The 17,430-nt window shown below is 40.7% G+C and overlaps 1 protein-coding gene across 7 annotated transcripts in view; it reads left to right on the top strand.

The window, feature by feature from the left end:
* The first annotated feature begins 270 nt into the window (after nucleotides 1-270).
* Nucleotides 271-17,430, top strand: part of LOC124051402 (multidrug resistance-associated protein 1-like) — a 40,466-nt gene continuing 23,306 nt past the window's right edge. For 2 of the 7 annotated variants that reach the window (XM_046374740.1, XM_046374739.1), the window contains exons 1-8: nucleotides 271-606; nucleotides 1,204-2,287; nucleotides 3,748-3,793; nucleotides 4,344-5,477; nucleotides 13,389-13,467; nucleotides 14,686-15,935; nucleotides 16,190-16,369; nucleotides 16,987-17,109. In XM_046374740.1, coding sequence (XP_046230696.1) covers nucleotides 15,894-15,935; nucleotides 16,190-16,369; nucleotides 16,987-17,109 — 345 coding nt within the window. In that variant the 5' untranslated portion in view covers nucleotides 271-606; nucleotides 1,204-2,287; nucleotides 3,748-3,793; ... (1 more) ...; nucleotides 13,389-13,467; nucleotides 14,686-15,893. Of the gene's footprint in view, nucleotides 607-1,203; nucleotides 2,288-3,747; nucleotides 3,794-4,120; nucleotides 5,478-13,388; nucleotides 13,472-14,685; nucleotides 15,936-16,189; nucleotides 16,370-16,986; nucleotides 17,110-17,430 lie in introns of those variants that run through there. The other 5 variants (XM_046374733.1, XM_046374737.1, XM_046374736.1 and 2 more) reach the window with 5 other exon arrangements.

Raw genomic sequence — 17,430 nt, 5'->3', positions numbered from 1 at the left:
GAGTTTGGTGCATTCGTACTGGCTTTTATTTTGAAGGTTTTTATTGAATTTCCTGTCACTTTAGCTAGATGACTGTCTTGAAGGTAAATGTTTAAATAATATATCATTCAATGAGAATTAAATGTTGTTAATTTTTATTAAATGTTTATATCTGATCTGGAACAAGAGCTGATTTGTGTCACAGTCTGCTCTGCCCCCCATCTGCTCTACTGCTTCCACCTGCTGCTGTCACCTGCTCACCATCTCCAATCAAGCCAGTATATATGCAGCTTCACTCATCTCACTCTTTGCCAGAATGTCCTCACTCTCGTGCCTGACTCTCCAACACTTATTCCCGGACTGCTTACTTGGTTTCAACCTGTCTTGCTTTCGACCTTTGCTTCTCGTCTCTACCCCGGTAAATCCATCAGCCTTCTGGCCCCGACTACGAATATCGCCTCCTTTCCTCGTCCGCCTGTGGCTGGTTGGTACTCAGTCGGTTCCTGCTCAGCTTCACCTCGCCAGCTCGCCTCCTCTGGTGCCGTCAGCTCCATCGACTCCGTCTCAAGGTCCGGATCCAAACTCAACCCTCATCTGAACCACTTCCCAGAAAAGCTTCCCTCAGCAGTGAGTTTCAAACTTTTACATAAAATCTAACACAACATACAAAAGACAATAAAGTGATATTAACTGATACACATCCAGGAAAACCAGTAAAATAGTACTGACCATATTTAAACAATCAGCCTGATAACAACTGAAAAAAAAAATCAAAGTAAACAAACAGCAAGCAGCAGACTGAATACACACACGTTTTTAATCCTGCCCTGTAAAACCTTCCATTAGTTAATCAAAACAAGCTGTAACACTGTAAAAACAGTCAGTTAAAAACTGAAGTAAAGAAATCACTTTTTCGTAAGACAAAACTTTAATATTTAAAAATGATTAGATGGTGTGTATGTTTGTTTGTGTGTGTGTGTGTGTGTGTGTGTATGTGAGAAGTCAAAACAATAAACAGTAAATGCATCAATTTACTGCTGACTGTTTTTCTTGACTTTTAATCAGGAAGTTTAATTTAATTGACTGAACTTTATTAATTACATTAAAGACATGAAAGAAGCTTTTCTATTTATGCTGCATTCACTTTGGATTAGCATTTCAAGCTAATCCTCGACTCTGTCTAATGAGAGCGTGAGTGTGTGAACATGTGTTTGTGCGTGTCAGGGGGAGGGGCTGAGGAGGACGCCTCCATGGCAACAGAGCAACAAAGCATCAAAAGAGAGAGAGAGTTGTGGGGTGAAAAGAAGAAGAAAAAGAAGAATAAGGAAGAGAAGAGGAAGTTGTGAGAATAAAGTGGATCTGCAGCAGCAGGTGAGGACGAAACACAGCTGGTTACATTTCCCATGATGCACAGTTACTCTTTAGTGTTCAGTTGAATGATCATGTGATTAAATAGGCATGTGTCATGTCTTTCCCATTTTCATATTTTCAGGTTGTTTTTCTGAAGTGAGGGAAGCTGTGTACTTATAACGTCCTGTACTGACTTTATAACTGTACTGACTTTTTGTCAGCTATACAACCATCAACCATCTATCCGTCTTCTACACCTGCTTTATCCATCAGGTCATGGGCAACCTATTCCAGCTGACTATGAGCGAAAGGTGGACTGGTCCACAACTGGTCGCTGGCAAAGACAGATGGTTGTCTGCCACGCACACACACACACACACACACACACACACAGACATTCACACCTCGGGGCAAAGTAGAGCAGCCAGTTAACCTAATGTGCATGTTTTTGGTATTGTGGGAGGAATCCGGAGAAAACCCATGCAGGCCGAGGGAGAACATGCAAACTCCACACAGACTGGGATTTGAACCTGGAACCCTCTGGCTGGGAGACTGGCTGGTGCTGAATGATCAATTCAGGCTCTCTCAATAAATCTGTTGCTAGTCAAGTCAAGCTAACTGTTTTTTCACTGTCATTTCTGCTCTATACTGCAGTACACTGAACAGTGAAACGAGACAGCATTCCTTTAGGGACCAAGTGCTACGGTGCTAAAGAAGATCCACCTGAAGGTTCCTGATACTTTCATGTGGTAGATTTTGGTTTCATCTAGACAATTGACTCAAAAACTGTCCTTTAAAGTGTTTTTATTTTTTAGCAGAATTTCAGCTGACTTTTTTCACTAACTTCTTTTCTCTTAAGTAACTATGACGTGTTTCTGCTGTGTCCAAGAAGAGTTTTATGTAGATATCCTCCTATTGGATGAGAAAAATCACACTAACAGCCGAGAGAGGCATCAAGGTAAGCAAGGACTTCCTGTTCCTACCTTATTTTTTCAATTTTGATCTTTTCTGTCATTCATCTTCTTTTCTGCTGTTTTGCTCTTTCCTTTATTTTTCTTTTACACATTATTCCACATTCATATTTATTATTTTTCATATATACAGTACATTAAACAGTATTGATGATCTATTTCTTTTATTTCTTTGTCTTGTGGTGTCACTTGTCCAAACACTGAGTGATGTTCTGTGGTGTGAACAAGATGATGAATTGAAAACTTTTCTATTCTCAGAAATCTTCGAAGGCTGCGGCCATCTTGCAGCAGGTATTTTCTCACGTGAATCTGGTTGAAGTTGAATTCTTCAGTTTGAGATTCTGTGATAATAAACAGCAGACGATGAGAATGAAAACATTAAGTCTACATATACTGTATACACAATAAGAGAGACTTTATGGTGGTTGGTGGGTGTTCACAAGTTTCAAAGGGTGGGGAAAGTACCTTCTTCCAGAAAGCAGAGTCTGTGGGAGGGACCTTTTTTAGCCTAAAGGCCAGGTCCAAATGATGCACATGTAATCTGAATTGTTATAGTTTCCATAGCAGTCAGTGTTGTTGTGGGTCAGGACATCCTCCTCTGTAGAGGGTGGGCGGGACGGTGGGGGAGGAGAAGCTGTTGTGTGATGAACTCAGAGTACCTCCAGAACCTTGGTGTTTCTGACTTCATAGAGGAATTGTTTGGTGGTGGTCAGCGTGGGCCTTCCTGGAATCAACTGTTATCTCTTTGTCTCTCCACAATGTCCCATCATTGAGGCCCACCAGTTTTTGTCTTGTGGTGTGGGCTGAGGACACATTCCTGACATGTAATTTTCATCACAAACCTGTGTGTAAAAATGTTTGGATGCTGTGCCCAACAAAAATAAAACCCTTTGAGAAGATCTGCCCGTCCTTTCTGACACGTTCAAAACTGAACAAAGACAACAAGTTAATGTTCAACCTCATCAGCTTCAATGATTTTTGCAAAGATCAGCTTATTCTACATGTGATGGCAGCAACAAGAGACTGGGATAGGTGTGTAGTTTGGACCAGCCCCCAGGTGAACTGGTTTAGTGGTAACAGGTGAAAGGATTCAGACTGGGTCTGTCAGGACAGGCCAAAGTTCAGCACCCTGACCGTATACAGGAAGTTATTACATGGGCTCAGGAGCACGTCAGAAAACTGCTGTCAGTACACACAGTTTGCTTTTTTCAATGATGAAAATCTGTTTTTATTTGTGTGTCACACGATATCTAATCAAAGTTCTATTTATTACTACAATCAACATCACTGAACGCAGAACATTACTGTTGATAATGATGTTATAATTACTCTCATCATCATTGTCATTATTATCATTATTGGCAATGGAGAGTGATTGTGACTGTTATATGACATTTGTTGTCAAGTGTAATTTCATTTGTTTTAACTGTATTTGCCGTTTTAACAGTACTGGCTGGATCCTTCAAAAACTCTGTCACAACATTGAGACCTCAGTAAGTTTCACTGATCCCAAGCAAACTGACTGAGACAAAATTTTCAAACAGTAAAACAAAAACAGTAATTGCATCAACAAGTTTATTTCTGTTGCAGGTTTTAGGCTGTTAAATTCCCAATATTATTTTTCTCGTTAATTGAATATATTAAGTACATTTTAGAGTAAAATTAGAAATTCCTCCTATAACTTTAAAGACTTCAATAATGTGAATTTTTTTGGACCAACAAAAAATAATTTTGTTTTTCTTAATTTTGATGCCATTTCATGCAGAATGAAAAAGACAAAAAAATAATTTGATTAAACAATATTTTTCTCACTGTTCTGTTATTTTGTAGTTGGGCTACCATATATTTTCCACTTTGGTGTCAGATTCTATGTCAAGAATCCATCCAAACTGAAAGAGGAAACTACACAGTAGTTTTTCAGTGGTTTTATTAGTTTTATTAGAATTTTTGCTTTTATTCAATTATGTTAATATTTTGTCTTTATTTTTTGTTTACAAATGAATGAGATTAATAAAAGCAACTGAGGTGTGTCTTCTCTGTCAGGCATCAGTTTTACCTGCAGGTTCGTCAGGACATCCGTCGATGCTGGCCCCCCCATACCTCAAACCTCAAATCTCTGCTCTGATGCTGCATGGTGAAGAAACCCTTTAATGTGAATCATGTGCAATATTAATAGGCAACAATAACGCTATAAGCTGTTGAGATAAAATGTACATGTTCTTTATACTCTTAAAGAACAAATTTTCTGTTTTTACATAACATTAGAAAACATGGTGTTAGTCCATTATTTGTAAGATGAAATGTAAAGTTTATATCACAAACAATTTATAATTTAAACATTTAAAACAATATTACCAATATTAAAAATATCTTGAATTTAAACTAAATTAAACTAGCACTGAAAATGTTATATTCAATCAATTTTATACTAAAGCAAACATAACAAACATTGTAGTGACAGTTATTTTATTGATATTTATCTTTGTCACTTTTTATTTCCCATCCAGCAGATCAAGACAACCACAGTGATGTGCAGCAGTTTGACTCAGAGGAAAATCAGGAAGTAGATCTACAAATCTGATCTTCAAATCTACAAAACACTTTTAGATTTTAAATATAAAATGATCTCAAGAAACCAGGATGAAAGACAATCTATGAAATGATGAAGATCAGAAATACTGTTTATTGCTGGTTAAAGTGTAGCAAATTCTTAGGGCATCTTGCAACAACAGACGGTTCGCCTCTTGCTGGGGCCATATTATCTTTATATTTAAGATGAATTACAGTTTTCACTTTGTTCCTTGTGATGTCTTGTGTTATGATGCCACGCCCCTCACCCTCCTCTCCTGAGAACGGCTACGTGCAGGTATCTAGTGCGTCAATCAGTGACACCTGGGAGACGCTGGTCAGACAGGGAAGTGGAACAGTTTTTTGATTGCAAAGGCAGACTGTGGAGAGTGATTTTGTGTTTACCGTTTTTTTCCATAGAAATAAACCAAAAGGGTTTGTAATTTCAGTTTATAAATCTTTAAGTTAATTCATGGACCCGCAGCTGCCTTTTGTTTTTTGTTGACCAGCTCAGAGGCGGCTCTCATTCAGAGGCCGCAACATTAAGTCAAAAAACTCCGCTACAACAACGACGCCACACAATGAACACCGAGAGGATCGGGACCGCTTGTGAGTATGACAAACTAATGAATGAACTGACGCTACGAGCGGAAACACGGAAATGTTTGATGAGCAATTGAATGAAGAAGTGGCGAAATCAGCTAGACTGAGGAGTGTAAATAAATCGCATTAAAAGTTTTCTGTGAATTAAAATAGATTATTTTGGAAAAGATAAATTAAAAATGGTTAAAAAAAATGTTAAAAACTCTCAAAGCGTTCCGCAAAGGCAGGTTGGGCGCGTGCACGCGGAAAATGAATGACGTTAAAGCTTTGCTTACAGATGCTGGAAGTATTGATCATGTTAGATGTCTGAAAGAATTTCATGGAGCTGTGGGTGAATTAAATTCTGTTCAGAAATCAGTGCAAATGCTTTTATCAGAGGAGGAGAAAGAGGAGGATCACGTTGAATGGTATGAACCCAGGATGATGAATTTTGAATACTGGCTGAAAGAGGTTGAAATGTGGAAAAGAGAACAAATTGCACAGTCAAAGATTGACCCTCATGATAGCATTTCTAATGTCTCGAAAAAATCACAAGGATCTAAAGCTTCATCCTCAGCCTCTTCAGCATGCAGAAAAGCAGCTGCTGAACACGCTGCCCTGTTGGCCAAAGCTGCTGCTTTAAAGGACAAATATGCACTGATGCTGCAAGAAGCAAAGTTAAGCACAGATATGGAAACATTGGAGCTCAAAGCAGAAATTGCAGCATCAGTCTGCCAAAGTAAAAGCACTGCAAACCACTGAAATGGACAGCGTAACTCAAGAAGATGGAATGAATTCATATTTGGAAGCAAGTAAACGCAAGAATATTGACTTTATGAATCCTGGTGTCTCATCTGTTGAGTTTATGAATATGGGTGCAGTGCCTAAAACACCTCTTCAGAAAACTGTGGAAAACATGCAATTTCAAAACCCTCCTTCAGATGTAAACCATTTCCAGCAGCCAGTCCACCCACAACCAATGAAACATTATGAGCCACCCAGATTGCACAGTATGGCGGATTCAGTCCACAGTTCAGACCAACATGACAACTTCACACAAAGACAACATAATGGCATTGCTGAACTCATAATTATGCAACAAAAATTAGCCATGCTGCCATCAATGGAGGTACCAGTATTTGACAGAGATCCACTGGCATACAAATCATTTATTCAAGCATTTAAGCACTTAATTGAAGACAAAACAAGCAGCAGCCAGGATAGGCTCTACTTTCTAGAGCAGTACACCTCAGGCCAGCCCAGAAGTCTCGTTCGAAGCTGTCTTCATATGGATTCACAAAGAGGTTACAAGGAAGCTAAACGATTGTTAAAGGAGTATTATGGAGATGAAATCAAGATTTCAAATGCTTATTTGGAAAAGACATTAAATTGGACATCCATAAAGGCTGATGATGGAAAGGCTCTTCATGCCTGCATTGTATTTAAGAGGATGCTGCAATGCTATGCAGGATTTGCATCACATGGATGAACTTGATATTCCCTCCAATATAAGATCAATCATATCCAAGCTTCCCTATGAACTGCGTGAAAGATGGCGAGTGACGACTTATGATGTTCTTCAGAGAACCAACAGGAGAGCTAGATTCCAGCACCTGGTGGAATTTATGGAAAGGCATGCAAAAATACGCATGGACCCATTGTTTGGTGACATTCAAGACCACCAACTCTCTAATAAAAAACAATTGTGGCCACTAACGTGAGAAGCAATGCTTTATTGCCCTCAGATTCCATACAGCCCTGCAGCTTCAAACAATGTCCACTAGACGGCAGTCCTGCATTTTCTTCATGTGCCTTTTGTAAAGGAAAGCATGTACTGACTGATTGCTCACAATTCAAAGCCCACTCACACAAGGAAAAGGTGGATTTTCTCAAAACAAATGGTCACTGTTTTGGATGTTTAATCAGGAGACATTTGAGCAAAAACTGCAAACGAAGGCATACATGTCAAAAATGTAACTGGAATCATCCAACAATACTGCATATCGACAGCACAGAAGCACCAATACAAGGTCCTCAGCTAAAGACTGCCCTCTCTGGAACAAACGAAGCATCTGTCAGCAGTGCTTTGGTTTTGGCTGGAGAAATAACTGGGGCCGGTAAAGACTGTGCATTAGCCATTGTGCTAGTTTGAGTAAAGGTCAATAAAGGAGACAGATTCATCTCAACCTATGCATTCCTGGACCCTGGCAGCTCTGCATCATTCTGCACAGAAAACCTGATGAGGCAACTGAACCCCAAAGCATGGAAAACGACAGTTATCTTGAAAACTATGGGACAGGAAAGACCAGTGAGGAGTTATGAACTTACAGGTTTGGAAGTTGGAAATTTGTCAGGTAGCTCTTATCTCAACTTACCAAAAGTGTACACGCAAAGTAAAATACCTACCTCAAAGGACCTGGAGAGATGGCCCTACTTGAGTAATGTACAGCTGAATGAAATTGATGCTGATGTTGAGCTACTTATTGGAGTTGATGTACCTAAAGCGATGGAGCATGGGGCATAATCAGCAGTCAAGGAGATGGTCCATATGCAGTCAAGACAGTGTTGGGTAGTAAATGCTATGTAAATGGATGGGTAGTAAATGGTCCCCTCAATTCAGATGGTGCTGTGAAGTCTGGACCTGTGGTGGCGATGGCTAATCGAATAGCTGTTCGGCAGCTAAACGATCTTCTCATTTGGCAGTATAACCAGGACTTCTCTGAAAATGAATGTGAAGAGAAGAATGAACTGTCAGAAGAGGACAGAAGGTTTATGGAAATGATGAAAACTTCAGTTCTTCATTTAGATGGACACTACCATCTACCCTTGCCTTTCCGTAACAAGAAAACCAGCCAAACAACTATGAAATGGCAGAAGAGTGTGCCTTAAGCCTTCTAAAGAAGGAAGATATGCTATGGAGTACAAAACTTCATGGAAGAGATGTTCAGGAAAGGTTACGCTGAGAAAATCCCACCAAGTTTATCTGGAATAGCATCATCCCATCCACATTTCAATTTGCAGAGCTCTTGGAATATTTTTTTAGAAAGTAGAAAGTGACATATTTTGTCATTGGAGGGAACTCACTCCAATGAAATTCGTGCTCTGCATTTAACCCACCCAAGTGACGTGCACACACACACAGCAAACCCGGGGCAGTGGGTGACCGCGTGCAGCACCCGGGGAGCAGTGGGGGTTAGGTACCTTGCTCAAGGGTACCTCCGCCATGGACACCGGTACAGGGAATCGAACCACCGATCCACCGGTTACGGGTCCGACACCCTAACCGCTGATCCACGACTGCCCCTTTTTGTTTGGCCTTGAGAATGAGTGGGGCAAGGAATCCTAATGGATACTTGGTAACGAAACTGTTCCAAAGAGATGAACCTGTATACTGTATACTTCCAAGGCTTTGTTAGTGTCTCCGCCAGGCCACCACAGAAATCGTAGGAAGTCTCTGTGCTCACTGTGAACATGCACTTGATAAAACATTGCCTCAATATCAGCCATGAAAGCGACTTGCTCTTGGCGAAATCTGAGCAAAACTCCAATCAAAGTATTCACCAGATCAGGACCTTGGAGGAGTACTTTGTTTAGGGATGCACCTTTGTATGATGAGGCACAATCAAACACAACTCTGAGTTTACCTTTCTGGCGATGGTAAACACCGTGATGAGGTATATACCACACCCGTCCATCGTTGCGGTCTTGTTGTTTTGGTGGGATTTTCTCAGCGTAACCTTTCCTGAACATCTCTTCCATGAAGTTTTGTACTCCATAGCATATCTTCCTTCTTTAGAAGGCTTAAGGCACACTCTTCTGCCATTTCATAGTTGTTTGGCTGGTTTTCTTGTTACGGAAAGGCAAGGGTAGATGGTAGTGTCCATCTAAATGAAGAACTGAAGTTTTCATCATTTCCATAAACCTTCTGTCCTCTTCTGACAGTTCATTCTTCTCTTCACATTCATTTTCAGAGAAGTCCTGGTTATACTGCCAAATGAGAAGATCGTTTAGCTGCCGAACAGCTATTCGATTAGCCATCGCCACCACAGGTCCAGACTTCACAGCACCATCTGAATTGAGGGGACCATTTACTACCCATCCATTTACATAGCATTTACTATCCAACACTGTCTTGACTGCATATAAGAGATGGCAAATATGGTTGGCAGAGTTGGATCAGCTTAACAGATTTCAAGTCAACAGATGTGTAAAGCCCAAGAACACTGTCAGCAATGTCAGATTCACAAATGGGGCAGGAGAAGTCCATGTTGCATTTATTTTGTGGAAATCCAGAGTCACCCTGCTCAAGCAAATTATGATCCCCAGATTAGAGCTGGCAGCGGCAACAGTTGCTGTAAAGGTGGACAGGATGTTGAAAAGAGAGCTTCAAATACAGTTCAAAGATTCCACTTTCTGGACAGACAGCATATCTGTCAAGTCAAGTCAAGTCAAGTCAACTTTATTTGTATAGCCCATTTTTACAAGCAGTTTGTCTCAAAGGGCTTAACATAACATCAGCAACATCCTCTGCCCTTTGACCCTCACATCGACTAAGGAAAAACTCCCAGAAAAACCTTTAACAGGAAAAAATGGAAGAAACCTCAGGGTGAGCAACAGAGGAGGGATCCCTCACCCAGGACGGGCAGATGTGCAATGGATGTTGTACAGGCAGGAAATCAATTAACAACATGAGAAATGACATTACTAAAAAGATAAGCAAAACAAAATCTCAACTGTTTAGTTTCACTTTTGCTACCACCTCAATATGATTTTAACATTTCACAAGTTATAAGAAAATTATAGTAATGAAAATTATAATGAACTGCTGTAACATTCATGTATTCTTTTTTTATGTGATGTTGAGAATCACTATCATATCAGTTCGATTTCGGCCCGTAGGGAGAACCACCCCGCCCATAGTCGGTACATAGAGGAATGACAGGCAGATGTCAACAATACACATTGGGTTGGTCATAGAGCCGGCTACAGTTCAACTTGAAGATCTGGATGGAGAGATACCTGCAGAAAGATACAGAGAGAGAGAGAGAGAGAGAGAGAGAGAGAGAGAGAGAGAGAGGGAGGGAGAGACACAAGACTACGAGGAGCACTGGACACACAGTTAGTGACATAAAATAATGAACTGCATGTTAATCTGATGAGGGGAGAGGATAGAAGAGGAGAAGGAGGAGGGGAAACTGCTTGGTGGATCATGTTTGTGTCCCCCGGCAGCATAGGCCTATAGCAGCTTAGCTATGATAGAGATTTAAAGATTAACAGTTAGTCAGACCTATTCTACCTGTGGCTGTATATCATGAGGTGAGTGTAACTGTGCCTACCAGCCCTACACACTTTATTTGGTGCTAACTATATGCTTTATTAAACAGAAAGGTTTTAAGTTTAGTCTTAAAAGTGGAGGTGGTGTCTGCCTGTCGAACCCAGATTGGCAACTGGTTCCACAGCAGGGGTGCCTGATAGCTAAAGGCTCGTCCTCCCGTTCTACTTTTATAAATTCTGGGAACTGTAAGTAAACCTGCACTCTGTGATCTGAGTGATCTATTGGGAGTATATGGGACTATTAGATCCTGCAGGTATGATGGGGCTAGTCCATGTAGGGCCTTATATGTAAGTAGGAGAATTTTAAAGTCTATTCTGAATTTTACCGGAAGCCAGTGAAGAGAAGCTAAGATGGGGGAGATATGATCCCTTTTACTGATTCCTGTTAAAACTCTAGCTGCTGCATTTTGGATCAGCTGCAGGTTATTAATAGAATAATTTGGACATCCTGACAATAGTGAGTTGCAGTAGTCCAGCCTAGAAGTAACAAAAGCATGAACAAGTTTTTCAGCATCACTCTGAGAGAGGACGCTCCTAATCTTAGCGATATTACGGAGGTGAAAGAAGGCGGTCTTAGAGGTCTGTTTAATGTGATGAATAAATGACACGTCTTGATCAAAGATAACGCCGAGGTTCCTTGCAGTCGTACTGGAGGCCAAAGTAATGCCGTCCAGAGAGAGTATATTATCAGCTATTCTATTTCTAAGGTGTTTGGGGCCTAGAATAATGATCTCAGTTTTGTCTGAGTTTAATAATAAAAAATTGGAGGTCATCCAGTCCTTTATGTCCTTAAGACATGCCTGGAGTCTGGCTAACGGCTCTGTTTCTTCAGGCTTTAAGGATAAGTACAGCTGAGTGTCATCAGCATAACAATGAAAGTTTATGTCATGTTTCTGAATAATATTTCCTAGAGGGAGCATGTATAAGGTGAACAGGATCGGCCCAAGCACTGAACCTTGTGGAACACCGAGGCTAACCCTTATATATGAAGAGGAAACATTATTAACTTGAGCAAAGTGAAATCTATCTGTTAAATATGATTTGAACCAGCATAGCGCAGTCCCTGTGATCCTAGTCTCATGTTCTAATCTGTGTAATAAAATGCTGTGATCTACAGTGTCGAAAGCAGCACTGAGATCTAGCAAAACAAGTATGGAGACAAGCCCCCGGTCTGATGCCATGAGGAGGTCATTTGTGACTTTAACCAGTGCTGTTTCTGTGCTGTGATGGGCTCTAAAACCAGACTGAAACATCTCAAAGAGACTGTACCTGTGTAGGTGATCAATCAACTGATTTGCAACCACTCTTTCGAGTATTTTAGATAGGAACGGGAGGTTGATTGTGTGCTTGGTTATATCCATAATCGAACAAAAAGATTCCATACCTTTGTGGCCAGTAGACTCTCAGTGATCTGGGACCTGTCCCAGGAAAAACAGTGCAGGCATGTGAGCTCTAAAGACAACACAGCTGATGCAGCATCACCTGGGCTGCATATTGAACCCTTTTTAAAATCAAGATGGCTGAAAGGTCCCAAGTAGATTCCTAAAAGGTTGGTACAAATTCCTCCAGATGATCCTGAGGTAAAGAATGAAGTATCTGTGAACAGTGTGACCATTTGTGATGAAGGTCCAACCAGCAAACTGACTGAATATTACTCCTCCTGGAACAGACTACAGAGAGGGGTTGCTTGGATATTGAAATTTAGAGAACTTCTCTTAATAGAAAGATAGAAAGTGACATATTTTGTCATTGGAGGGAACTCACTCCAACGAAATTCGTGCTCTGCATTTAACCCACCCAAGTGACGTGCACACACACACAACAAACCCGGGGCAGTGGGCGACCGCGTGCAGCGCCCGGGGAGCAGTGGGGGTTAGGTAATTTGCTCAAGGGTACCTCAGCCATGGACACTGGTACGGGGAATCGAACCAGCGACCCACCGGTTACGGGTCCGACACCCTAACCGCTGATCCATGACTGCCCCCAAAAGTGGTAAAAGAAAGAAAAATATCCTCAAACACTGTCCAAAACTCCAGCTGGACATTGGCAAAAGGCCAGAAAGAAAAAACAAATCTGCTTAAGTTATCTGGTAGCCAGCACCTGTCTGTTGAGGATATGAAACAGGCAGAAAGGTCCGTCATCCTCTTTGAACAGAGATGCTTCTTCTCGCAGGAGATAGCACTCCTCGAAAATGGGAGGCAAGTGAAAGCAACTGGCTCAATCTGCCCACTGGATCCAGTGCTGGAAGACCATGTGCGAACAGGCAAATTAGCAATGCCTATTGACCTGAAGCATCCGATCATACTACCCAAAGGCTCTCACATATCCAAGCTAATTTTGCTCCATATCCATCTGCAGACTGAGCATTCAGGAATATGCTGTTCCGACTGCAGCAAAGGTTCTGGTTGCCTCAACTCAACTCAATTCTTTCAGTCAACTATTGAAAGCCAAAGTGTTTGTGTGTGAGCACAGGAAAAAGCCGGTGGAGCCCAGTGGTGTGATTGACAGTCAGACAGAGGAAATTCCTTATAAGGAAGTGAGGTAAGGAAAGAAGAAAGGAAGGAAGGAAAGAAGGAATTAAGAAAACTTGTTTGTGTACTACAGGGTCTCTGGGGAGCCAATAAAAATGTGTTGTTCTTCAAGGGGCCGGCCATCGTTGGTGGCCATCGGCTACAGACCTCCAGTAGGTATAACTCAAATGTTTTTGTCGTTGATGTCATCAATTAATGCAGTGCTTCTCAATTATTTTCTGTTGCGCCCCCCCCCCCCCCCAGCAAGAAGAAAACAATTCGCGCCCCCCCCCCCAACTCTCCGCCATGACTATGAATAATAGTAATAATAATATGTAATAATATTTAATAATATGTAATAATATGATGCTAACAGTGCTCGCTGGTTTACTGAAGTAGCATTCACAAAGCGGGATGATTGTTGGCAATATTCGGCACGTTTTCGCTGAAAAAACTCCAGCGGCTTATCAGCATGATTGGGATGTAATGTCTTCAAGTGGCGACTTAATTTATTTGGCTTCATGCTGTCCGCTGCCAGCATGTTTAGACACAGTAAACACACCGGTCTGTCGTCTCCCACTGCTGTCACAGTGAAGCCAAGCTACATATGCTTCGTCATATTTCCTCGTCTTAGCTTGCGGGTGAGTTACTTTTGTCTCATTATCTTCATCTCTCTCCGCCTTTCTTCTCATCCCTGTTAAAAATTTCTTCATGTTGTCTCTTAAGGGTTTGTTTACTGCACTTCATATCGCCTGCTCGGTGCAAAAAACCCGCTACACCACAGAGCTAATACTCCCTGCGCACACTCTGACAATGAGAGCGCCACTGCCAACTACTGTAGTGGATGTGCAATTACACTTTATTCTAATACGGCAATAAAAGCATGTTCCCCAGGGTCACACGCGCCCCCCCCCGGCATCGGCGCGCCCCACTATTTGAGAAGCACTGAATTAATGATTACAACTGATCATTAGAGCAGAACACAGAACACACCTGTAGTGTTTATTGCTACCTGTCCTCATGTCAGCTGCTGTGTAATGTGTGTATTTTCATTTTATCTGTGTAATGCATGACTTTAGTACAAGTACAACCTGATTCTGTGACATTTTTCTTATCCTTTTTGACATGTACTCAAAGCAGCACAAAAACAGTTTATTTAATGTTATACCTTAAAGAATGTAAAATTATTAATATGAGAAATGTAATCATGTGTAAAATGTTCTGTTTCGTTTTTGTATAATGAAAATAAAAATAAACAAAATCTGATGTTCAAGCATCTCAAAAGTACAAATCAAGCAAAATGGATCAAGCAAAAAGGCTTTAAGTAACTTGACCGTGTCGAAGAGTTAAAATGAATGAAATATGACAGTAGAAAAACGTTTCACTTTCAGACTGACATTGATCACTGACAGGATGAAGTCCAGCAGGGTCCTGTAGAGTCCGCAGTCTGCTCCACCAACTACCTGGCTGTGTGTGTGTGCATATGTGGAAGATGCACACACACACACACACACAGATTGTATCCTACTGGTGTTGAATAGTGTTGAGTTGGTCACAGTGGATTCAACACACGCACTCGATGTCTATGTTGGTGCTCTGTTTTTATATTTCAGATGCTAGAACCCCTAGCTGATATGTTAGATATTATTTTTATGTGTCCTAACATTATGAAATGATGGTGAATATTATTTTAGACCAAGGTCTGGGTAAATACTTGATTTTGATTACCTGCAGAATGTCCATTAATCCTTGGTAATCGACACCTTGTTGGACATTATCCCTTGCATATTTTCAATATTGATTATTGTTTGTTTCTGATATTTATTTTCTAAATAAATACACACAAATATGGACACTGTACTAAAACTGTTGATGTGACTAGAAAAAGCCATGTGTATTTAAATTCTAATTTAAATGTTTGGGTTAGGGTAACAATTTATATCAAAACCTAAAATCAGCATTGAAACCTCAACAAATAATAATAATGATAGGAAAGAGCGTGAACTATTTTTTTCTCAGTAAACATGGGCATTCATTGATAAATCTTTTGAAAATAAAATTGACGTTAATGGTTCCTACTCTTTTGGTTCCTAAACATTGGAAGTCCACAAATCTCCCTGAAGTCAACGAACTCCGAAGGAGTCCCAGGAAATAGGACTCACAGGCTTGTGTTGAATTTAGAGACACAGTATAATTCCTGAAGCTTTTGCATCTGATTTTGAAGCAAGTGAATGAAAAATATGCTGAATTATATTTACATTTCCATGAATGAAAGTTAGAAGTTCAATGAAAACGTCAAACAAAATTACTGTTGCAAGCTTTTTCTTTTTCTTGTCAGGTCAAGACAAGATGTGATGGAGTGCCAGTAAAGTTTAAATGAATATGAATGTGTGCGTGTGTGTGTGTGTGTGTGATTGTGAGGGAGGGAGTGTCATCTTACAACAGTGTTTGTATCTGACAAGAACTCTGAGCAGAAGCAGAAAGTCCAGTACATTTACATAAGAAAAGAAAAAGAAGGAAGTAGAAGAAGAAACTGAAGGATAACACAGTAGAAAAAGAAACAAAGAAAGAAGACGGTGGATTTGGAAGAGTTGTATAAATGGAAGATGTGTGCAGTATTAGTGGTTTGGATCCTCTGTGGGTGAGTTTCTCACTAAACAGCTGTTGGAATCTTTCATAACATCAATTTATTTATTAAATGAGATGAACTGATTTTAAATTTTTTTGAAATCATTCATGTGAGTGTAGTAGTAAAGTGTTAAATTCACATTTATGTTTGTATTTAATGTAAAGGAGGTGTAGAGATTTGTTTAAACCTGACTGCATGTCTCTCACCTGTTTGTGTTTTCATGTCAGTCTTTAATTATGAGGTGTGATGGTGTTTTCTTGTTTCAGGACTGGAACCTGACCTGGTACACCTCCCGGCCAGACCTGACCCAGTGTTTCCAGCACACTGTTCTGGTGTGGTTCCCATGTGTTTACCTGTGGGCTTGTTCTCCTCTTTACCTGCTGTACCTACAGCTACGTTCAAAACGCGGTGTCATCCCACTATCAAAGCTCTGCTGCAGCAAGACGGTAATGAAACAGAGTTGAGGCTATGCCAGGTCTGGGTTCAGGACTGAGATGTCTCACTGCTTATTTTGCTTAAGTATCTGCTCTGGTGTTTCTTCCTTTACTGATTTATTTATTTATTTATTTCTAAATCTGAAATTTTTAATTGATCCCTGCGGGAAATTGTGTTCGTTACAGTTGTTCTAACCAAGATTAGAAATCTACAGGCCAAAGAATTATCATAAAAATAGTTAAAGTTAAAATTAAGTTAAAATATAAAAATAAACATAAAATAAATATAAAAAGCATTTGTTCAGCAGTACAAGGATGTGGTGAAGCAGTATTTATTTAAACACTGCAGCACATACAGTGAGATTGAAGCCTCTCAGTCTGACACTCTGAGGGTTTGTAACGTCTGATGTCCACAGGCAAGAATGACTTCCTGTTCCGCTTTGTGGAACATTGTGGTGGACTCAGTCTGTCGCTGAAGGAACTCCTGCGACTCTGGCCCTTTTTATTTCCTGAGGAGGCTGAGGTCGTTTAACATCTGCCAGATGATGTTGAGGATGTTTTGAACATGGTCTCTTGTCTAAACCTGCTCTGGTATGACCCTGTTCTCTGGTTCTTTATGTACTCCGCAGCTGCTGGGTCTCAGTCTGGCTTCATTTAGTCTTCTGGAGATATTTTACTTCCTGGTGAAGAATGAAGAGATCCAGAGCCACGTATTGATCCTGATGGGTCCACTGATCCGGAGCCTCACTCTGGTATGTCACTGGTCCTTCAGACACTGGTGGATCAGACACAAAACCATGATAACCAGTGTCTGAAGGACACTGGTTATCATGATCCACCAGTGGTTCCTCAGGATGGTCATTTGTAAACAAACTCAAGACACTGACAACTGTGAGCAGAGTTCAGCTGTCATTCATTACCTTTCACAGTTTATCTGACGTAGACTTTGAGGTTTTAGTTTGGTCCATGTCCCATCTGTGAACACGGAGGGGGAGGGGTTTATTGGGCATATTGCTGCCAGCCACCAGGGGGCAGTCCAGATGATTGGGCTTCACTTCTGATAAGCTCTCACA

This window comes from Scatophagus argus, chromosome 20 (assembly GCF_020382885.2).
Source record: "Scatophagus argus isolate fScaArg1 chromosome 20, fScaArg1.pri, whole genome shotgun sequence".
NCBI classification, from domain to species: domain Eukaryota; kingdom Metazoa; phylum Chordata; class Actinopteri; family Scatophagidae; genus Scatophagus; species Scatophagus argus.
This window is presented reverse-complemented; position numbering and strand designations above follow the sequence as displayed.